General features: G+C 44.2%; 2 protein-coding genes across 4 annotated transcripts in view; both read left to right on the top strand.

Moving 5' to 3' along the window:
- gnb5 (G protein subunit beta 5) overlaps positions 1-10,708 on the top strand; it is a 47,229-nt gene extending 36,521 nt beyond the window's left edge. For both annotated transcript variants that reach the window (XM_033050547.1, XM_033050546.1), the window contains 5 exons: positions 2,059-2,150; positions 3,404-3,452; positions 6,045-6,141; positions 7,625-7,791; positions 9,550-10,708. In XM_033050547.1, the coding sequence (XP_032906438.1) occupies positions 2,059-2,150; positions 3,404-3,452; positions 6,045-6,141; positions 7,625-7,791; positions 9,550-9,561 (417 nt within the window). In that variant the 3' untranslated portion in view covers positions 9,562-10,708. The remainder of the gene's footprint in view (positions 1-2,058; positions 2,151-3,403; positions 3,453-6,044; positions 6,142-7,624; positions 7,792-9,549) is intronic.
- Positions 1,691-23,074, top strand: LOC116991705 (anti-apoptotic protein NR13-like). Of its 2 annotated transcripts, XM_033050550.1 has the most exons (3): positions 1,691-1,701; positions 17,475-18,166; positions 20,823-23,074. In XM_033050550.1, the coding sequence occupies exons 2-3, from the start codon at positions 17,603-17,605 to the stop codon at positions 20,943-20,945; spliced, it is 687 nt and encodes a 228-aa protein (XP_032906441.1). In that variant the 5' UTR covers positions 1,691-1,701; positions 17,475-17,602; the 3' UTR covers positions 20,946-23,074. The 2 variants fall into 2 exon arrangements, with proteins under 2 accessions (XP_032906441.1, XP_032906440.1); XM_033050549.1 differs by lacking the exon at positions 1,691-1,701 and having other exon boundaries at positions 17,383-18,166.
- Positions 23,075-24,373: the final 1,299 nt, after the last annotated feature.

Here is a 24,373-nt window from a genome sequence, read left to right as displayed (position 1 = left end):
GGGGGGTTTTGTTTTTTCCTTTTTTCTCTTTTTTTTCTTCTTTTTTTTCTTCTTATCTTTTTGTTTTTTTTATATATAAGTTTTCTTTTAAATATTTAACTACATTTACATAGAGACCAGGAGGTCTATATTCAATGTGTATTTTGACACTGGACTCATATTTAGGTTATACCTGTTATTAATGTAATCCTGATCCCTATGTATCAATACCGTTGTTATGTTTATCATTATTCTTTTTTGTTGTTGTTTTGTTTTTGTTTTTGAAAAAAAACTAATAAAAAGATTTTAAAAGAAAGAAAGAAAATTCTAAAAATTAGGGAATCTATATTTTTTTAATGTTTTAGAGGTGCCAATACTTCATACTGATGCATATTGCTGCCAAATAACCACCACATGTACCTATCAGCCATTTAAATTAAATTTAAATTAAATTTCTTTATTTATATAGCACATTTTTAGTAAACTTGCATTGACCCCAAAGTGCTTCACATAATTACATCCACACACACAGGCAAAGGTGGGTGAAGTGTCTTGCCCAAGGACACACACAGGCAAAGGTGGGTGAAGTGTCTTGCCCAAGGACACAACGACAGTATGCACTCCAAGCGGGATTCGAACCAGCTACCTTCCGGTTGCCAGCCGAACACTTAGCCCATTGTGCCATCTGTCGTCCTTGTTAATGTGACTTGCTCAGGAAATAAAAATGCATTCATAGAGTCATAGAGCATGGAAACAGGCCCTTCGACCCAACGTGCTAATTCCGACCAACATGCCCCAACTAAACTGGGTTAACATACAACCAGTGTGAACATATCAATGGTCGTCTTGGAATCAATGGGCAGAATGGCTTGTTTCTACACGGTAGCTTTCAGTTCAATTTAATTCTGATAGGGGCTACACCTGACGGCCCAATGTTTGCCATTCAGCTTCCATCTACCTTACATCATGTGCATCACACATTCATAAAAGTCCAAAAGGATTCTGAGGGATTTTCTTTATTAATATTTTTTGGTTTAAAAATTCCAGTCAAACATATTTTCTGTTGTTTCAAGCACAGAGATTTGCCTACTCCCAACCGACCGATCCAGGTACTTTCCTGCTTCTCAGATTTCATGTAGCTGGGAAATCACCGTACAACACCAAGTAACGTTGCAGGATAGTTGAACGGTGTTCCTTAGAATCATCCTCTGCTGTAGGAAACACATCAAATCCGTGGACACAAGTAGTGTAACATTACCTATCCTGCCAATATAAACGAATGGAACATAGTTAATTCACGTGATAGAACGATAAAGAGCCTAGATTTGATGATGATACTTTATTGTCACTTGTACTTAGCTAGGTACAGTGAAATTCTTTGTTCTTGCATACAAAGTACACAAAATAGTCGCCGCAAAGGCGCCCATAAAGTTACAAAAAGCACTTATCCCTTCTTCGTCCCCCCCCCCACCATGTCCCCCTCAGTTGTCAGTGGCCGGGTCTCCCTTTGTTCTCCGCCCCCCACCCCCCCCCAACACCGGGTTCCCCATAGTTCTTGGCAGCCCTCCCACACCAAGTCCCCCTTTGTTCTCGGCCCAACTCAATTCGAGACTCCGACCCGACCTGAGGATTAATGTCGCAAAGGTCACAAGAATTTATCGTGCCCCTGTAACAGCACTGTTTGAATAACAGGGCCCTGAGGGGGCGTTGTGGAGCAGAGGGGTATCAGAGTACAACTTTCCTGGTAGATAGGGTGGTGAAGACGGCTTTTGGCCCACTGGCCTTCATCAGGCAGGGAATTGAGTATAGAAGTTGGGACATCACGTTACTGTGTACAAGACATTGATGAGGCCGCACTTGGAGTATTGTGTTCCGTTTTGGCAACCCTGCAACAAGAAAGATGCTACATTCACAAGCAGTAAAGAGCACTTTTTGCACGTAACTAACGGTTGAGAAGTTAATTAAATTTATTTCTGTACAATTCCGATCATTCCTTCTTCTCCAAGATCCATCAGGGCAGAAGCTTAGAAGCACACACCACATTCTTCTGTTTATTTTTTTGTTCTCCTTCCCCTGCAGGGTTGTGATAAGAAAGCAATGGTTTGGGATATGCGTTCTGGTCAGTGTATCCAATCCTTTGAGACTCATGATTCTGACATCAACAGCGTTCGGTGAGTAGATGGGTTGATTTCTTCTGAGGAACCTGAAAAGTGAAAGCTTAAAAGTGCAAATGTTTTTAAACAAACTTGATCACAAGTTGTAGCAAACTGCATCACTTATATTAGTGCTACTGTATGTTCCGGAGTGTTGCCCTGCCCATCACACAGACCGCAATTCCCCACCACTAGCACCATCTATGCTTCAGGCTGCCTCAGGAAAGCAGCCAACATAGTCAAAAACTTTAGGGTAGACAAAATTGCTGGAGAAACTCAGCGGGTGCGGCAGCATCTATGGAGCGAAGGAAATAGGCAACGTTTCGGGTCGAAGCCCTTCTTCAGACTAAGTCTTCTTAGTCAAAGACTTTCCCCGTTCCGGTCATTCCTTCTTCTCCAAGATCCGTCAGGGCAGAAGCTTAGAAGCACACACCACCAGGCTTAGGAACAGCTTCTTCTCCTCTGTTATCAGGCGTCTGAATGGCCCTTCCAAAAGCTAGGGTGCAATCCCAATCCTCCAATCTACCTCATTGCGGACATTGGACTTCTCTCAGGAACTGTTACGCCAGGGTGCTGAGAAACTATATTCTGCAGTCTATCTTTCTCTTTGCTTTACCTGTTGTACTTGTGTATAGCGCCATTGTATTTATGCATACTATTATCTGATTGATTTGATATCATACAATCAAATCGGATAAAATGATGCAAATTTTCTTTAGTCAGAGGTTGGTGAATCTGTGGATTTCTTTGCCACAGAAGGCTGTGGAGGCCATCAATGGATATTTTTAAAGCAGAGATAGATTGGTTCGGGTGTCAGGGGATATGCGGAGAAGGCAGGGTAATGGGATTAGAAGGGAGAGATAGATCAACCGTGATCGAATGGCGGGGCAGACTTGATGGACCAAATGGCCTAATTCTGCTCCAATCATTTATGACCTTATGACTTATGACACGTGATAAAAATAAAGTTAAATCTATCACAAAAAAACCTCACAATGTGTATTGTACAAGACGTAATTATTCTATACTATTTTTCAATATAAGATTGAAGGTAAGGTTGTGTGGATATAATATATGAGACTCGGGGTTAGTATATTACACTGTTATTTTGCAAATGTGATCCCTTATGCATCTATGCGCTGTAAATGGCTCGATTCTAATCATGTATTATCTTTCCGCTGACTGGCTAGCACGCAACAAAAGCTTTTCACTGTACCTCAGTTCACGTGACAATAAACTAAACTGAACTGAAGCATCTTGTCTTACAACAGGTATTTTCCAAGCGGTGATGCCTTTGCCTCCGGTTCAGATGATGCTACGGTAAGAACTGATTTAATCGTAACTATTACAACGAAACTCCAATAATCCATCACTCTAATGCTGGACTGGCAGATTTGCCAGCCTATTGATGCCCCAACCAAGTACTAATTAAAGATTTCTTCCCGGTTACGTGATAGTGTTATCATGTTTTCAGTGAACTAAAGGGCCTGTCCCACTTGGCCATTTTTCGGTGACTGCCGGCGTCATATCAGTGTCGCCAAATTTCGAACATTTCAAAATCCAGTAGCGACAAAAAAAAATGTTGCGACACTTGAAGAAAACCCCACATGTCACACGTCATCATGCCGCGTCACGCCGCCAACCATTCGCTGATCTGATACGTCAGTCAATTATGCCGGCAGTCGCCGAAAAAAAATCGGCAAGTGGGAGAGGCCCTTAAGTGAGTTTAAAGAGAACTCATTGAGTTTAATGGGAATTGCAACCCTGGTGAGTTTAAGGGGAATGCTGGAACAGGGATCTGAAGTGTTGAGAAAGAGTATGGAAATTGGTGCGCTACAATGCTGAGAACTATATTCTGCACTCTGTATCTTCCCCTTTGCTCCACCTATTATACTTGAGTTTAGCTTGACTGTATTTATGTATGGTATTTGATCTGTTTGGATAACTAAATGTTTCACTGCACCTATAACAATAATAAACCTAAACTGAACAAGGCCGCAGTGGTTTTAAAAGGATTGTAGAAAGAAGCTATTAGGGAGTTTAAAGGAAGCGTGGGAATGGGTTCGTAGTCGGGATCGAACCCGGGTCTCTGGCGATGTAAGGCAGCAACTCTACCGCTGCGCCACCGTGTGACCTATAACCTTATGATTTGGAGACAAAACTACCACGCAATGCAAAAATGCTCATTCTGGTTGGGATTTTACAGAACTATATAAATTCATTTTCATTTGAAATGTTAGGTCAAAGATTCCCTAACAATCTTTGGGTTACTTCCCCAAGAAATCCAAACCACAAAATTCATAGTTCTGGCATAGAACGTCCGAAAATTGCCTTTCGGCCTACGATGCCTGTGTTGAACAGTACAATGCCATGATTAACTAATCTCATCTGCTTGCACGTGATCCATATCCCTCCGTTCCCGTGTGCCTATCTAAAAGCCTCTTAAAAGCCACAATCGTATCTGCCTCCACCACCACCCCTGGCAGCAGATTCCAGGCGCACACCACTCTCTTGCCCCGCAAATCTCATTTAGACTTCGGCCCTTTCACCTTAAAGCTATGCCTTCTGGTTTTTAATATTTCCGAAGATAGATACAAAGTGCTGAAGTACTCCAGCGGGTCAGGCAGTATCTCCACATTAAAAGAATAGGTGTGTGGGGAAAAAGGTTCTGACTGTCTGCCCTATCTATGCCTCTCATAATTTGACATATCTCTATCAGGTCCCCCCTCAACCTGCAGCGTTCCAGGCAAAACAATCCAAGTGTGTCCAACGTCTCTGTATAGCTAATACTATCTAATGCAGGCAGTGTTCAGGTAAACCACTACTGCGCCCTATGCTGCCTGTCGACCAGAACTGTATGCAATAATCAAATGTGGCTTATCCAAAGTTTGACAAAGCTACATCATGACTTTCTGACTCTTATACTCAAAGCCCCAACCAATGAAACCAAGCACATGGAGAGTTATAAGGATGTGGGCAATAACCGAGACAGGATGGGTTGTATTGAGACCGGTTTAAAGGGAGAGAAGACAATGAGGAGAAACAAACGTGTGATCATCAGATAGCCAAAGCAACACATCTGCTAAGAACTGGACTGTTTTATAATGACACACCTTCAGTGTTGTCCTGCTGGAAATGGTCTGAGAATTCCTAGAGTTTTACTAATGGGCCTGTCCCACTTACGTGATTTTTTTTTTTGGCAACTTGCCAGCACCCGTCATAGTCGCAGCAGGTCGCTGAAAATTTTGAACATGTTGAAAATCCTGTGGCGACCAGAACAAGAAAGAAAGAAATAATTTGATTGCCACACAACCAAGGTCGGTGGTATTTGGGTTGCCAGCAGCGGTACAATAATAAAGAACACAACCACATTAAAATTTTACACAAACATCCACCACAGCATTCATCACTGTGGTGGAAGGCACAGAGCTTGGCCAGTCCTCCTCCATTTTCCCCCGTGGTCGGGACCTCCACCCTCCACAGCCGTTGCTGTGGGCGTCCAGATGGTAAGGGACAAAGTCAAAGTCAAGGTGAGTCCAGGATCGGCTCTTCCCAACCAGAGACCGCGGCTTCAGGCTGGTGTAGGCCGCAGGCCGGCGGTCAAAGTTTTAAAGTACCTGCCGTGCCTTTGTACGACTCTTTGGGCGACTACTCACGACCATACAGGCTTCACCCCGCGACATGTTGCCAGGGTGTCTCCTGTATGGTCGTGAGTCGTCTCCTCAGTCACCCAAAGAGTCGTAGCGTCTTTCTGGTCGCCGCTGGATTTTCAACATGTTGAACATTTTCAGCGACCTGCAACGACCTATGACGGGTGCCGGCAGCCCCCGAAAAAGTTGCGTAAGTGGGACAGGCCCATGAATCAAACCTGAGATTCAAGGTTTAAATGAGATTGTTTCCTTTTTTTTGTAGTGTCGCTTGTATGATCTCCGCGCCGACAGAGAGGTTGCTATATATTCGAAGGACAGCATCATCTTTGGTGCCTCTAGTGTGGACTTCTCCCTGAGTGGTGAGTCTGTGGTACGATGTACAGACAATCCCCACACTGTTTGGATGATAGATATCCACCCTTATGGAATATGCAAATCAAGACCAAAAAAATCTGGGATGATGAATGAAATTCCGTTCTTACGGAATTTACGTGGAAACATAGTAAATTTACACAATTTATTTTTCAAATCCCACTTCTTGATGCATGTGCAGATGGTGCAGCATCATGTTACAGAAAATTGTAATATAGATCATCTTCTGTCACCGAACAGAATGGTTGGTCATCATTGATTTTATGGAATTAAATGAAAACGGCCTGTGATTCTGACCACAGTTTCACAGAGTCGCACAGCATGGAAAGAGGTCCAACTCCTCCACGTCTGCCAATATGCCCCATCTAAGCTAGTCCTGTTTGCCCGCATTTGGCCTCAAAACCTTTCCATATCCCTCCAAACCTTTCCCATCCATGTACCTGCCCAAGAGTCATTTAAATATTATTATTGCACCTACTACCACTGGCAGCTCGTTCCCGATACCCACCCCACTCTGTTCGAAAAGGTTGCCACTTGGGTTCCTATCAAATCCTTCCCCTCTCACCTAAAACCGATGATATCTGTTTCTTGATTCCCCTTCACTGGGGAAATGATACTCTACATTCCACTGTCCACTGTATGACTCTATGGCCATTAACTGCTGTGTTGTACATGGTGGAAAGTGCTTTGAATTTGCAAAGCAAATCTGACGCCCACCTTACCATAGAGCATGAGAAAACATTCTCAAAAGCCCATAAATGGCCAATCCAATTGAAAATATTATTCATAGTTCTCAGGAATTCAGCATTACGGGGAGTTTCCAAGCCAAATATTTTTGTTCACTTTAACTGTGTCTGAGAACAAAAACATGTTGATGATAGAGGTGAAAAGGAAATGTCATTAACTCAAACTGGGGTGAACTGTTTATAACCTATAGCAAGGTTCAGCAGAAGCTACAGTCGAGGCAGAATCGCTCGACATTTATTTATTTTAGAAAGATTGGAATCATTACACAAAACTCTACTCATTTTACTGGTGGTTTCTCTCTGAATGATCCATCTACTGTAGTGCAACAGCACAACTGGGTTGGTGTGCTAGTTCACTGGTCTGAAGAAGGATCCCGACCCGAAACATTGTCTGTCCATTCCCTCCACAGATGCTGCCTAACCCACTCAGTCCCTCCAGCACTTCATATTTTGCTCAAGTTTAATAGTAGGTGTAGTTTGTTTAAACTTCAGTCGAGAGTTACAGTTTGTCATATGTACAGAACCAGGGGCCACAGTTTAAGAATAAGGAGTAAGCCATTTAGAACGGAGACGAGGAAACACTTTTTCTCACAGAGAGTGGTGAGTCTGTGGAATTATCTGCCTCAGAGGGCGGTAGATCCCTTCGACAGTGGCAACCTTCTATCACCCATTGAGTGTCAACCTCTGCTCCTGATATGTAACCAAATAATGAATTGTTTTGCAGGCCGCCTCCTGTTCGCTGGCTACAACGACTACACCATCAACGTGTGGGACGTGTTGAAGGGAACCAGAGTATCGATCCTCTTTGGCCATGAAAACAGAGTCAGCACTTTACGAGTCTCGCCCGACGGCACTGCATTCTCCTCAGGATCGTGGGATCACACGCTGAGGGTTTGTGTTTTATTATTCGCTGTACAAGATTTGTTTATTATGTACATCAATCAGCAGCATAACTTGTTTGACCTAGTTTGTTCCCCATATCTAATCTGTTTACTATATGGGAAAAGTTTCTATTTTGTGCCCAGGGGGAGAAACTGAAATCAAGGTGCATGTGTCTGCCAAGGCCTGAAGGAGTTCCCAGTTGCTATCCATCTTCCCATTCACATGCCGACCTATCTGTCCCGGGCCTCCCCTGTTGCCAGAGTGAAGCCACATTCACACTGGAACAACAACATCTCATATATTGCTTGGGTAGCTCACAATCCAATGCTATGAACTCTCCTTAGAATTCTCCAATTCTAAGGAACAGCCTTCCAATCCTCTGTCTCCTATGTCCTCACTCCATCTATTTCTCTGCCTCAGAGGGTGGTGGAGGCAGGTTCTCTGGATGCTTTTAAGAGAGAGCTAGATAGGGCTCTTAAATGTAGCGGTCAGGGGATATGGGGAGAAGGCAGGAACGGGGTACTGATTGGGGATGATCAGCCATGACCACATTGAAGGGCCGAATGGCCTACTCCTGCACCTATTGTCTATTGTCTATTTCTCCCCCTATCCCACCCTTCTTTCTCACCTGCACCTCCACCTCCCCTGACCCTCCAGCTTCCCATTTCACACCTCTTAGCCCAACATTGAGAGATTTGTCATCGGACAGATGCATTTTCAGATTTATATGATTATGAACGTACATGTTTGATGATGTTTGCACATCGTTCAAAGATTGGATAGACACAAATGTATCCTCTGCTGCATGCACTAAATAGATGATGTGATAACATACATGTATTCAGATGGAGAAACAAGGAACTGCAGATGCTGGTTTACAAAAAAGGACACAAAGTGCAGGAGTAATTCAGCAGATCAGGCAGCATCTCTGGAGAACGTTGATAGGTGACGTTCCAATCTGAAGAAGGGTCACCTCTTTATTTTACTAATACAAAAGTAGTAAAACTTTCCTTATCTGATCCTTTTGTCTCCTTTTCACCTCTAGTGCTTGTCACTTACTCCACCCATCTCCCAAACCCACCCCTCACCTGAATCAACCATCACTGGAAGTTTTGTCTCATAAATTCGTAAGTTATGAGCAGAATTAGGCCATTAAACCCATCGAGTCTACTTCGCCATTCAATTATGGCTGATCTATCTTTCCCTCTCAACCGCATTCTCCTGCCTTCACCCCATAACCCCTGACACCTGTACTAATCAAGAATCTATCAATCTTCATTTAAAACATATCCATTAATTTGGCCTCCTTCTATGGCAATGAATTCCACAGATTCACCACCCTGTGACTAAATAAATTCCTCCTCATCTCCTTTCTAAAGGTACATCCTTTTAGTCTGCAGCTATGGCCTCTGGTCCTAGCCTGTCACGGAAACATCCTCTCCACAGCCACTCCATCTAGGCCTTTCACTATTCGGTAGGTTTCAAAGAGGTGTCCCCTCATCCTTCTAAACTCCAGTGAGTACAGCCCCCAGTGCTGTCAAACGCTCCCAGCCCCACCTCTCTTTACCTGCTTTCTCCCCACTATTCCATCGGTCTGACGAAGCGTCTCGACCGAAAGCGTTGTCTGTCCATTCCCTCCGCAGACGCTGCCTGACTCGCCAAATTCCTCCGACACTTGTTTTTTGCTCAAGATTCCAGCATCTGCAGTTTCTTGTGTCTCTCTCTGCTCGTTAAACTTAGATTGTTAATTGTAATTTTGTTTTGCAGATCTGGGCTTAAAACTTCCTGGAGTTGATCCTCCAATTCAGAGTGAAGTTTCCATTTGGGGATTTCTTGACATTTGCAGTATGATGGCGCGACTTCTAGATTTTGTGTCTGCTTTAGGAAATGTGAAAATACTGGGGACTGTAACATTTAAACGAGTCTGTAGTGACTATATCATTATTTAAGAAACCTGGCAGGGTTTCATGTAATCATGGTCTCATAATTCAGTTGCACTTGCACCACCCGCACAAAATATTTAGTAGTGGTCTCTGCCTTTTCCACAAGGCCCGTTAGTAGGTATTTCCCCACTTGCTAATTATTTCACCATTTTTAAATGTTATTAAATAGACATTTTTATTAAAGCTTCCATTTTCCCATGCCTTTGAGTCCCCATTTTGTCTAACAAAAAAATAGGCGATAAGTTAAGCTGTGGAACAAAATAATTGTAATGCTTTCTTGAGTCCAAGTGGCGGTGTATTGAGGCCAGGCACTTCGAAAGATTGTCACGAAGCACTACTTATGTTTTAGTGTTGAGAATAACTACAAGTGATACTCTTATGGTTAATTAATAGATTAGACAGTGGAATACAATGTAGAGAATCTATTTAAACTAACCTTGTCCAGAATATATGTAGGTATATTATACAAAATGTATTGCGCTGAATAGTAGCAGTGTTAATAGGTGGCAAATTTCTCTTTTGTTCAGCATGTTCATTTCGACAGATTTTTTTCTTTTGTTTTTGGTACACAGAATTGTAAATTAATGTTCAGTAGCAGATGACAAGTCTGGGTTAGGTCTGTAGACATTGACTGTTTGAAAGCTCCACATATTGCAGCAGGAAAAAAAAGTAATCAAAGTTGTCGTTTCAAGTGGTTTGTTTGATGTTATCCAATGCAGTAGATTTAAATGCACTGTGATCTTTTCAAGATTTTAATTCATTTCGTAAGAAGTGGACTATTACAACATTACTGAGATATCGGCAAAGAGTTAAAGCCTTTTGAATTCTTATAGGATCCCTTGTTAAAGCACTTACTTCGTGTAGGACCAATTGTACAATTTTGCTTTTGTTTCTGTAACTGTTTTGTGACTACTTCAACGGTTCTTGTGTAAATCTTTTGAAATGTACCAAAAAATAATAAATGGCACATATACTATTTTAAATAATGGCAAATGTTTTTGGATTTTACAAACTTGTCTAACTTAACAGGCTGTTTAAGAAAGAACTGGAAAAATCGAAGGTGGACAAAAATGCTGGAGAAACTCGGCGGGTGAGGCAGCATCTATGGAGCGAAGGAATAGGTGACGTTTCGGGTCGAGACCCGAAACATCACCTATTCCTTCGCTCCATAGATGCTGCCTCACCCGCCGAGTTTCTCCAGCATTTTTGTCTACCTTTAACTTAACAGGCTGGACTGTTTCTCTCGAATGTCGGAGTATGAGGGGAGACGTGATGGAAGTTTATAAAATTATGAAGAGGCATAGATGGGGCAAACAGTCAGAACCTTTTTCCCAGGCTGAAAATGTCAAAGGCTAGAGGACATAGCTTTAAGGTGAGAAGTAAAGAGTTGGAATAAAAGGAGCCTTTTCTGCTGCCAATGCCCAGTGGTGTTTTGCAGGACTCAGTAGTATAGGGTCTGATACTTTTCACATTACATGTTAACGATCTGGATGAGGGAATTGGTGGCTTTGTGTCCAAGTTTTCAGACAATACAAAGATGGGTGGAGGGGAAGATAGTGTTGAGGCTATAGGGGGGAGGCTGCAGAAGGACTTGACTATCTGGTCTGAAGAAGGAACCTGACCTGAAACATCGTCTGTCCATTAACTAAACACATGCTGCCTGACCCGCTGAATTCTCTAGCCTTTTGGTTTTTGTTCAAGATTCCAGCATCTGCATTTTCTTGTGCCTTCAAACTGTCATTATTTTTTTTTAACAATTTGAAACCATTTTCAATAATCTGATTTAATGCATATCGGTCTGTTGTGGCCGGATATTCGATTGTATTGATTTTTCATGCAATTCTGTAACTAAATCCGCTTCGTCCGCACAATGACTGAGCAAAATGCTACTTTTAAAGGAAGGGAAAGAGAAGCAAAAGATTGCAAGTCCTCTTGGCCTCGGAAGTTGCTGATTATGTATCTTGTGGATGGACCAAGCATCTGGCAAAATGCAACGCTTTGTGACAATTCCTGCTGATCTGCTCGATTATCTGCAACATCGTGAGGATTCCCCGGTGCATGGCATCTTTTAAAATCCTTGAAGCAGCAGCTGTGGCCCTGGTTGAGCATTTAATTTGAAAGCCCTGCCTGTAAGAAGGAACTGCAGATGTTGGTTTACACTAAAGATAGACACAAAATGCTGTAGTAACTCAAGGGGTCAGGCAGCATCTCTGGAGAAAAGGAATAGGTGATGTTTCGGATCATCTACCACAGAGATGCTGCCTGACCCGCTGAATAACTCGAGCATTTTGTGTTTAACACCAGCTCTTGTTATACGCCTAAGATTCACCAGGACAGTGTTTGATACATAGAATATTCCTCACATTTATTTCCTCATATGTTCTTTGAACACAGAAGGAATCCATTCCTTTGGCCCAACTTCCCCACGCTGACCAACATCTACACTAGTCCCACCTGCCTGTGGTTGGTCCATAACCCTCTAAACCTATCTAATCCATGTTCCTGTCCAAATGTCTTTTAAATGTTGTGATCTGCCTGCCTCAACTACCTGTACCTCCTCCGGCAGCTCATTCCACACACTCACCACCCTTTGTGTAAAAAAGGTTACCCCAATGATCCCTATTAAATAATTCCCTCCTCACCTTAAGCCTATGTCCTCTGGTTCTCGATTCCACTACTCTGTGCAAAAGACTCTGCATTTGCCCAATCTATTCCTTTCATAATTGTGTGCACTCATGATCATGTCTCATTGAAATAAAGTACTGTCTCTATATGAATTCATCCCATTCATATAAAGTAACACCCACAGTCTTTTCTCCCAGGGTAAATTATTCTAAAATGAGAAGGCAGAGGATTAAGGGAAGAGATTTAAGATGGACTTCAGTGGCAACTCAGAGGGTGGTCTGTTTCTGGAATGAGCTGCTCGAGGAAGCTACAGAGGTGGAAACAACTTTAGAAAATACATTTGGTAGATACATGGATAGGAGAGGTTTAAGGCTATAATGCAGATGCAGGAAAATGTGACTAGCCCAATATGCCCACTTGTTTGGCATGGACAAGGTGGGCTGAAGGGCCTGTTTCAGTGTTGTACAGCTCTCTTGACACCATGACTCTTAAGATACATTTATATGGCACTGTTCAGGGCCCAAATTGTGCCAACCAGCCGATGAAGCCTTTTGTTCATTAATGTGCAGTTACTTTTGTAACATAGGTGGTGTGGGTGGATGGGGCCAAGGAATAAGACTAGGTGGGGAGATGAGGAATAAAGGAGGGGTATGGGGTGCAGGTGGGATTGGTGAAGTTTAAGGTTTGGTAATACGTTGGATGTGCATGGCCAAGTGGACCTTTTCAGCAGTGAGAATTGGTGTAGGACTTTGCTTGGCATTAGGTAGATATGTATGTTGTTAGGTTTGAGACGGGGTGAAAATCTACAGGAGGCACTGCCTCCAAACGGCAGCCAATATCATCATGGCACACGCTACTCTGGATATGCTGTCATCTATCCTACCATAGGGAAGAAGGTACAGGAGTCATAAAACTGTGACCAACCACCAGATTCAAGTACAGGTTCCACGACAACTATTAGACTTTATAGAGATACAGCATGGAAACAGACCCTTCAGACCACAGAGTCCGCGCTTACAATCCTGTACACTAGGAATATCGTACACCCTTGGGACAATTTAGAGAAGACAATTAACCTACAAACCTGCACCTCTCTGTAGTGTGGGAGGAAACTGGAACACCTGTAGAAAACCCACGCGGTCACGGGGAGAATGTAAAAACTCCATAAAAACAGCACCCGTGGTCGGGATCGAACCCAGGTCTCTGGCGCTGCAACACTACCACTGCCACCCAATGCTGGCTCATGGACACCATGCAACACTAACCTGAACTATAAAGTTCTATGTACTGTCTTTGGTTCCCATTAAGACCTTTGGGTTTTTGGTTTTTTTTCCCACTAGTAACTAGGGCTAGATTACTAATTTATTGAATTTTAGTTTAGTATATATAACCTATGCTTATTGCATTTACAGGCTGTTACATCAAGTTCAAGTGAGTTTATTGTCATGTATCCCTGATAGGACAATGAAATTCATTACTGCAAGAATTTAATTGTTCCTTTGTTGGTGCATATGACAACACTCTTGACTCTTGTACAAAGTACAGTGCAGACATGTGCAGGAATGGGGAGCAACCATAAGTCTGTGGAATTCTACACAACATTAATGTCAGCAACTATGATCTACTACGGAATGTGTCCCCAGTTGCACTACAGTCTTTGGTTTTCACACAATTATGGTTACCGAGTACCACGGTTGTTAACTTATGAACTAATCAACAAAACAATAAGTTCTAGTAGCAGAATTAAGCCGTTCCGCCCATCAATTCTACTCCACCATTCAATCATGGCTGATTTATCTTTCCCTCTCAACCCACTCTCCTGCCTTCTCCCCATAACCCACGACACCGTACTAATCAAGAATGTGTCACTCTCCACCATAAAAATATAATTGACGTCCTCTACAGCCGTGTGTGGCAATGAATTCCACGGATTCACCCCACTCTGACGAAATAGATTCCTCCTCATTAAGTTTAGGTTATTATGGTTTACCAAGTTCAGTGAAAAGCTTTGTTTAGCTTGCTGCCCTCCAAGATCAAATAATACTATAAAGTCTGAAGAAGGGCTCCAACCCAAAATGTCACCTATTCCTTTTCTCCAGAGATGCTGCCTGACATGCTGAGTTACTCCAGCATTTTGTGTCTATCTTCGGTATAAACGAGTTCCTTCCTATACATAGTTAGAAATAAGTCAAATTCAAGTACAATAGGTAGAGCAAAGGGGAAGATACAGGATGTAGAAGTTAGTTATCAGCATTGTGACGTGTCTGTTTGAGAGACAGAGTCCAATGTCTGCAATGTGGTAGAAGTGAATCGGACGTTACATATTGCAACTATGGGCGTGTTAATCTGCAGCTAGTAAGAATGTTATTGTTCCATTGTCATTACTTATAATTAAACACTCTCATCTCTGGATTGGGGCAGGATGGATGGCATTGGAGTGGGTCTGGGAGGGGCAGGGGGTAGACGATTGGCTAGTGGAGGTGTGAATGCACGGCAGTATGCACGTTCTTTGGTGATGAAGACTGGGGTATTGAAGGTGGTGCATGGCACTGTATGGACCTTTGTGTTGGTGAGAATTGGGCAATGAAGGAGGAAAGTGTGGCATTGTGTGGATTCTTTGGAAGGAGTTGTAGAAATTGGTGAGTGGGAGTGCACACACTATCTGGGTACTTAGCGGGGGATGAGGACTGAAGTGGTTCAGATGGAGCGGGAGGTGGGGGCCGGAGTGGTTCAGATGCAGGGATGATTACTGAATGGGGTGCTGAGAATTGGTTGGTAAAGGCCCACGTTGTCTGGTCTCTCAGTCTGGGCTGAGGACATGGTGATTCGGTTGAGATGGGACTGGGATGGTGAGTGGTTCAGTGACTGATAGGGGCTGAGGAGGTTCAGATGGAGGGGAGATGAGATCTGGGTGGTTCAGACAGCGGGGATGATGGGGTCTTGGTGTCCATGCCACTGGATCCTGACCCAGATCTGTCAAGAACCTTGTGGTGGCTATCTGTGCACCAGTCTCCCCATGTTAAACAAAGTCACGCACAGGTGTCCACCCAAAAGAGTGACCGCCGATGATGATGATGATGATGGTGTCTGATAGAGATGGGGGTCTGAGGAGGACGGGATGATGGGGACGGGGTCTGGGTGGGTTACGATGGAGGGGCGATCGGAGGTTCAGATGGAGGGGATGATGGGGTCTTGGTGTCTAATGGAGGGGATGGTGGGGTCTTGGTGTCTAATGGAGGCGATGGGTGGGATCTGGGTGGTTCAGAGGATGGGGTCTGATGTGATTCAAATAGATGGGAGATGGAATCTGGGTGGTTAAGATGGAGAGGATAACGGGTGGTTCAAATGGAGGAGATGACGGGGTCTGAAGTGGTTCAGATGGACGGGATAATGAGTGTAAGGGTGGTCTCTTATCAGGGTGGTCAGACTATTATCTAAATGGTGGCCGACTAGGAAAAGGGGAGATGCAGCGAGACCTGGGTGTCATGGTACACCAGTCATTGAAAGTAGGCATGCAGGTGCAGCAGGCAGTGAAGAAAGCGAATGGTATGTTAGCTTTCATAGCAAAAGGATTTGAGTATAGGAGCAGGGAGGTTCTACTGCAGTTGTACAGGGTCTTGGTGAGACCACACCTGGAGTATTGCGTACAGTTTTGGTCTCCAAATCTGAGGAAGGACATTATTGCCATAGAGGGAGTGCAGAGAAGGTTCACCAGACTGATTCCTGGGATGTCAGGACTGTCTTATGAAGAAAGACTGGATAGACTTGGTTTATACTCTCTAGAATTTAGGAGATTGAGAGGGGATCTTATAGAAACTTATAAAATTCTTAAGGGGTTGGACAGGCTAGATGCAGGAAGATTGCTCCCGATGTTGGGGAAGTCCAGGACAAGGGGTCACAGCTTAAGGATAAGGGGGAAATCCTTTAAAACCGAGATGAGAAGAACTTTTTTCACACAGAGAGTGGTGAATCTCTGGAACTCTCTGCCACAGAGGGTAGTCGAGGCCAGATGGCACAATGGGCTAAGTGTTCGGCTGGCGACCGGAAGGTGGCCGGTTCGAATCCCGCTTGGAGTGCATACTGTCGTTGTGTCCTTGGGCAAGACACTTCACCCATCTTTGCCTGTGTGTGAGTGATCGGTGGTGGTCGGAGGGGCCGTAGGCGCAGAATGGCAGCCACGCTTCCGTCAGTCTGCCCCAGGGCAGCTGTGGCTACAGAAGTAGCTTACCACCACCGAGTGTGACTGAGGAGTGAATGAATAATGCGATGTAAAGCGCCTTGAGTATTAGAAAGGCGCTATATAAATCCCATCCATTATTATTATAGTTCATTGGCTATATTTAAGAGGGAGTTAGATGTGGCCCTTGTGGCTAAGGGGATCAGAGGGTATGGAGAGAAGGCAGGTACGGGATACTGTAGGTCTGTGTCCAAGATGGCTGCCGTGAAGAGAGAGTGGACGCTGGCACGCTTTGGCTGCCGCTGCTCTCTTTTCACACTGTGTTTTTGATTTTCTGTTTTTGGATTGAATTCTGTTTTTAATTTGTGTCACTGTGATGTCTTTAATTACTTGTTTTATTCCGATTATATGTTTTATTTCGATTACTATGTAAGGTGTCCTTGAGATGTATGAAAGGCGCCCATTAAATAAAATTTATTATTATTATTATTATACTGAGTTGGATGATCAGCCATGATGATATTGAATGGCGGTGCAGGCTCGAAGGGCCGAATGGCCTACTCCTGCACCTAATTTCTATGTTTCTATGTCTCCCCTCCATTGAGTCTGTCCAAAGCAAGCGTTGTCTGCGAAGGGCGCTCAGCATCGCCAAGGACTGCTCTCACCCCAACCATCCAGGTCTCTCGGTTGTTGGACCAGCAGGTCCAGGACCAGCTTCTTCCCTGCGGCGGTCCCACTGCTCAACACTGTACCTCGTGGGACTGGGGTGGGGTGGTGGGGTGGTCCCTTTAAATACGGTGACGCGGGTGTCGTCACAAAGGGGGCGGCGCCAGGCGGGTTAAAGGGACGGCGCGGGGAGCGACGGGCAGTTTGCGGGCGGAGGGAAAGGGAGGCGTCGCCGGGCAACTGTCGCGGCGCGAGAACGGGCACAAGGGCGCGAGGGGGAGCGTGAAGGCGAGCTCGAGCGATCGCAGGGGCAACGAGCGGCCGTCGCCGAGGCAACCGCGGCCGGGCTCGGGATCATCGTGCGGCCGTCGCCGGGGTAACCGGGGTCGGGGTGGACGGACGGGCGGCAATGCCGGAGGCCACGCTGAGGGAACAGACGCTGGGACTGGCCCAGGACTACCTGCAGCATTGCCTGGGCCCGGGCCCGGGCTCGACGGGTCGCCAGCAACAGCAGCAGCAGCAGCAGCAGCAGCAGCGGCCGCCCGACAAGACGGCCTGCACCCTGCGCAAAGTGGCCGACCAGATGGTGGAGCAGCACCAGGCCGCCTTCAGCAGCATGAAGAGCCGGCTGGACAACGGCCTGCAGGTCTACGCCAGGCCGAGGAGCGGGCCCGGAGCTGGAGCCGGAGCTGGAGCCGGGCCTGACAAGCAAGAGGCGGCCGAGGCCCAGGCCCAGGCGGCGGCAGACTTCCTGCGGCGGGTGGTGGAGGAGATGTCGGCCGACGAGAAGATGAACTGGGGCCGGGTGGTGAGCATATTCGCCTTCGCCGGCGTGCTGGGCCGCCATCTCCGCGACTCGGGCGTCGCCATGTGGCCCGAGGCCGGGCCCGGCCCGCTGGACATGCTGGCCGAGAGTGTGGCCAACTACCTGGGCAAGGAGCGGCGCGACTGGATGGAGCAGAACGGAGGCTGGGTGAGTGAGAGAGAGGGAGCGGGGCTGGCTGGGGCTTCCCTTCCTTCCCACCCCCCTCTACAGAGATGCTGCCTGACCCGCTGAGTGACTCCAGCGCTTTGTGTCTTCCTTTGTTAACCAGCATCAACAGTTCCATGTTTCTACACCCCTTCTAACCAGGCTGCCTCCTCCCCTTGGTAGACAAAAGTGCTGGAGAAACTCAGCGGGTGCAGCAGCATCTATGGAGCGAAGGAAATAGGCAACGTTTCGACCCGAAATGTTGCCTATTTCCTTCGCTCCACAGATGCTGCTGCACCCGCTGAGTTTCTCCAGCACTTTTGTCTACCTTCGATTTTCCAGCATCTGCACAGTTCCTTCTTAAACACTTTGCCTCCTCCCCCTCTTTCCTCTTCCCCCTCAGCTGCTCCCCTTCCACCCCAGCTGTCTCCCCTTTCCTTACACACACCCCAGCTGCCTCCCCACCTTTTCTTCTTCCTTTCTCCTTCTCCCCTCCCCCCCCCCCAGTTGCCTCTCGTCCCACCCCAGCTGTCTTCCCCCCCCCCCCACCTTCCACACTTAGCTGTGTCCTTACCTTCCACATCCTTTCTTTCTCCTTTCTTCCTCCCCCATCAGCGCTCTCCCCCTTTCCTCCTCAGCTCTCTCCTTCCCTTCCACACCCCAGCTGTCTCCACCTCTTTCACCCCATCAGTTCCCCTTTCCTTCCACATCCCAGTTGTCTCTTTCCCTTTCTTTCTCCTCCCCCCCCCTACCCTAGCTGTTTTCCCTCCTCCACTCTGTCTGTCTCTTCCCGTCCTTTCTTAGTATGTGTCTATATTAGTACATTCTTAGTATGTGTCTATATTATATCTTGCCAGTGTTATCCCCACTAGTGTTAGCACATCCCTATCTTTCTTGTGCAGCATCTTTGCTACTTGTGTGGCCCCCTGGGGTGGTCCTCTTCCCTTGCTTGATGGGTGTCTCCACTGGTATCAGTCCTCCCTCTTCCTTCTTCCCTCCCCCCATTCCCCCCAACAGCAGAAGGACCTTGTACTGTGGTCCTCCCTCACAGAGCCTTCGGTGGCTGCAGTCTGGCCCTTTGTAAGTGAAGCTTTGTCAATACAAATGCGCCGAAAGGCGAGTTAAAAGCATGTTCTCATTGCTTGTCGCTGATCTTTGTACAGAAATGCCACATCACCCTCTCAGCATTTCAACATTCAAGTCCCTGCTGGCTATTAAGCATGACTATGACACTAGTCTGTCATAACTAAGGCATTAATAACCAGGCTGAGGCAATTATTTTGAATGTTTGCCCCCTGTTACCTGATATTTATAGCCTTGCCCTTTATGAATGTAGGCTTTATTTAACCTGCTTGTAATGTAGATGGAGGTATAAACACTGACAAATTCATGCTGTATTTCTCCTATTTTGTAATGCTATTGTGAGTTTAGGCATGAATAAAAAGTTCTGTGTAAGAAGAATGTTAATTTGGCATCGGTAAAATGCCGCCAGGAAATGTTTTACATTTTTCTCCAGTCAGGGTCATCAGGGTAGTGTGGAAAATGTGGTAAAGCACATTGCCAAATTGTGGACTAGATACACATTTAATCGGGATTTTGGGACTAAAAACAATTTAAGTGTAACTATGAACCTCGTTCAGTACAAAGAATGGAAAATGTTAACGTAATATTGATCAAAATTCATTGTTAATGTGAGTTTAAATGATCACCTTTGAAGGACCTGAATCAGAGTAACATATTTAAATAGATATAGCAAGATTTATTTTTACCATGGTAAGTAGATTGGAAGTATTAATGAATAAAGTGCCTGAAGAAATAAGGGCTGGGCAAATTTACATAGGCATCTGGCAGATGATGCATCAATGCACCAGGTGGGCTTATTCATACACAATGCATGATATTGAGTGTGGTTCTTGAAGCAAACACAGCTGCTCAGCCTTTCCCCTTTTTTTGAATGAAGTTGATTTCTGCATTGAGCAGTGATATGCATAAGCTTTGAAACTGATCTCCGAGCTTGCAAATGATCCGGCTACAGCATTGTACTGAGTTTTTGTTCCCACTTTTTTAAGATCAGGAATTGAAAATAGAGTTGAGCAATATTTTTTTTTTTTTTAAACTAAATGTGGTTGAAATATTCAGTGAAAGAATTCTTTCTGCTGTGAATGGACCCTGTAGTTCTGCAATCTGCCACGGATATTTTATTCAATTGGAATTGAATATTTTTTATGATTGAAGATAGACACCGATTCCTTTTCTCCATACATGCTTCCTGAGCCGCTGAGTTACTCCAGTGTTTTGTGTCTATCTTCAGTATAAACCAGCATCTGCAGCTCCTTCCTTCTGATGATTGAGACAGGTATGGAATTGATTTAACTGATGCTAAAATTTGAAGAATTTTAATTGGTTGCAATCGATCCTGCACCTAGAGGTTTAATTATACCAGATAGGTCAGGATGTACTAGGATTAATATTTATAATTGGACTTTATTATCTTTCATTGGAAGGACAGCATCCTGTCTTGGGGCATCTACACAAGGGAATTACCATTTTATGCACCAGCAAACCTATCTTTTGAATCCTTGGAAGTTGCCCCTGAACATTAATTAACCCTTTTGAAAAATGAATGATTTCTTAAACCATTTCTCTATTGTCTTGATAGGAAGGATTTCTCCGATTCTTTGGAAGCGATGACCATTGGCAAGAGTCAACAGTACGAAACATGCTGATAACGGTTGCTGGCTTTGGTATAGCTGGATTAGCGTGCCTTCTTGCCGTCCGATAGACTGCAAGAAACGCATTGGAACAGCTGCTAACATCCTAGAAGATATAAATTTCTCACGCACAATGTTTTCCAATTTTATATCTCCATTTTTATAATATATCTGGATGTTGCCATCATATGGAACAGAGCAGCAAAACAGTATGGAGATTCTCAAACATTTGTCTGCAGTTTGCTAGTGTTAAGTTTGTTTAATGTACACAAACTTTTTAAAAGGTATACGGTCTACAGTACAATGAAGTATCCTTTAATGTTTTCAGAAGGCATTGAGCTTGAATAATTGGAGGTCTGATTTATTGTGGGATGGTGTGGAAAATGAGGGGAAGTATCTGCAGAATTATGAATCCTTTCTTCTAGTCCCACAGTATCGCAAAAGAATTGCACTAATCGTTGGAGTAAATTGGCTAAAGTATTGCATAACCAAATCCATTTGGATGCTTTTGTTTATGGCAGTGTGTATGTGTCTGTGTTATAGTCAGAAACCAGCTTTTGTGCCCTGGTCGAAATTAAACTTCACAATCTACAGTTTGTCCATTTATGGCAATGAGTGTTATCTGTGTTTTTCAGACTTGAGTTAAAAGAAACAGCTTTACCAGAAAGACTCAATTTCCATTGGAATTGATAATGAAACGCCATTGTAATGGCACTGGTCATTTGGTGTGAACTGTAAATCGTCTCGTACCTGAATATTTCCACGTGTACTGTTTTCAAACTAGTGATGGAAAATGGTGCATCCATCCTGCAAACTTGCATCAAAAGAAGAAAATTTTGCCAACACATAGAAAAGTAAAGCACAGGGACGGGCCCATTAGCCCATGATGTGTGTGCCGAATGGGAACATTCTCTGCATATCCATGTGCCTATTTAAATGCCTCTATCACACCTGCCTCCATCATCATGTCTGGCAGCGCCTTCCAGACACCTCCAGAACTTTGCCCTTCTCGCCTTAAAGCTATCGCCTCTAGACGTGGACTTCTATCTTGAGGGGTGGGGAGGAAAGAAAGAAAGAGGTTCTGTCTGTCTACTCTGTCTTTGTCTCTCATAATTCCAGATGTTTCTAACAGGCCTCCCCTCAACCTCTGGTGTTCCAGAGAAAACAGTCTGGATATGTCCAACCTCTTATTGTAGCTGGTGCATTCTATCCAGGCAGCATTCTGGTAAACCACCTGTGCACCCTCTCCAAAGCCTCCACGCCCTTCCTGAAACGGAGCAACCAGAACTGCACACAATTCTCCAAATGCGGTACAACCAAAGTCCTGTAAAGCTGCATCATGCTCTGCTGATTCTTGGATTCAATGCTCTGATAAAAGCAAGGATACCATACCCCTTTTTTTTGCTACTTTCAGGGAGCTATAGACATCAATGATGATAAGAATCTGGCCATTAACAGTATATTTCCCCATACATTCAATCTCTCAACCTCAGACTTGTTCAAATTAAACTCCATCTGCCATCTTAGCTGATCTATACCCCATTGTATACTTTGACAGCCTCCTTCACTGTCTGCAGCTCCAGCAATCTTGGTGTCGTCTGGAAACTTGTTAACCAACCCACCTGCATTTATGTTTCCAACCAACATAAATATTAAACGTTCCACTGTACATTTCAAACTATGAAGGTGCCTCGTATACAAATGTGGCAGAGAAGGCTCCTAAGTGTACCAAGTCAGTTATTGACATTGCTCGTTCATTATTTAAACTAAAGCAGGAAAAGGCGATTGAATGACATGTTAGTTTTTGTACAATTTGTATTAATGTCACATTATAAATATAACAATAAGCATTTAGAAAAGCCATGATTTAAAATGGGCATTTTGCAGTCTGTTTAACTTTTGGCACCCGTTACTGTTTACCCTTGTAGTACATAAATCATAATATATACTCTATGCTCTTGCTATTTAAATGGGTGAAGCATGTTATTTTCAATTCTTTGAAATGGGATGTTGAAAGGATCAACAATTATTTCTGTACAATTAATTGAAGATGCCCAAGATCAGCAGTTTCCTGTGTATTATAGTATGACTGTTTTACGTTAATCTTTAATACTTTGTATTTTTCTACTTGTTTTATTATGTCTAATGTCAACCTTAGTTATGAATTGTAGTCAGTAAATCTACAGTTGTGACTAATTTATTTAAAATGTTTGTTGTGGCTTGCTTTTGCTTTGAGGAGATTTCACGGGATGCACTTAATTTCACTTAAATCTCAACTGGAAAAGGTACTGGGAACCACTACCTGCTATCAAATGGGAAGATTGACCAGTAGTGGAGTTCCCATTACCTTCAGTGGTTGAGGAGTTTAGGGAATTACAGCAACAACTGTTTGACGGCGCTGGGATTCTACCCGCTGGAGTTTAGAAAGATGAGGAAAATTACTGAATAGTGAAGGGACTGGATAAGAGTGGATGTGGAGAGTGGAAGAATATAAGACTAGATGTCATAACCTTAGAATAAAAAGAAGTTCCTTTAGGAAGGAGATGAGGAGGAATTTCTTTAGTCAGAGGGTGGTGAGTCTGCCACAGACGGCTGTGGAGCCCGTCAATGGATATTTTTAATGCAGATATATATTCTTGATTAGTATGGGTGTCACGGGTTATGGGGAGAAGCAGGAGAATGGGGTTAAGAGGGAAAGATAGATCAGCCATGATTGAATTGTGGAGTAAACTTGATGGGTCGAATGCTCTAATTCTGCTGCTATCACTTCTGAACCAATATGCTGGAGGAACTCAGCAGGTTGAGCAGCAACTCTGGATGGAAAGGAATGATCGCATTGCACCCCTCAATCTGTGCAGGCTCTCGACCTGAAATGTTGATCACTTCTTTCCATCCCAATTCCAGCATCTGCAATCTCTTGCATCTATCTGAAATTGGGGAATAGAAGAGATTGAGGATGAAGCGAAAAGGTTTAAAGCATAAAATTCTTGAGGCTATCAAATAATCGTAATTATATTACGATTATATTTTGATATATATTTGGATTGATTATATTTGGAACTTCTTTCCTCGGTGATTGCCCACTGGATTATAGACGTCAGTGCATGCTGTTGCCTTGTTCTTGAATGTTAATCTGCTTTTGGAAAACATTTGGCACCCCAGCTGGCTTGCTTTCCTGCAGCTATTGTAACCCTTCTAGAAAAAAAATAATGAAGTACTAATGAATGTTACATTTAGGAAATGTTGTGTTGTTTTTGGTGCCAATGTTGTCCTTTTGACATAAAATATTCAGGAAGGTGCTCTCCAGGATGTCCTACTGAATAATTTTTCTACGTCAACAAAACTAATCTACACTCTGTTCTTTGCCATAATGGTACCTTGCGTTCAAATTAATAAGCGACCGATTCGCGAATGCGGGGGGGGGGGGGGAGGCTGTACATAGTGCCGTCTATAGCGGCCGTTTTCAGACCCCCGACAACGGGGGAAAAAACGGAGGGAT

This window comes from Amblyraja radiata, chromosome 34 (genome assembly GCF_010909765.2).
Source record: "Amblyraja radiata isolate CabotCenter1 chromosome 34, sAmbRad1.1.pri, whole genome shotgun sequence".
Taxonomy (NCBI): Eukaryota; Metazoa; Chordata; class Chondrichthyes; order Rajiformes; family Rajidae; genus Amblyraja; species Amblyraja radiata.
The sequence above is the reverse complement of the archived record's forward strand: the minus strand, read 5'-3'. Positions and strand labels throughout refer to the sequence as shown.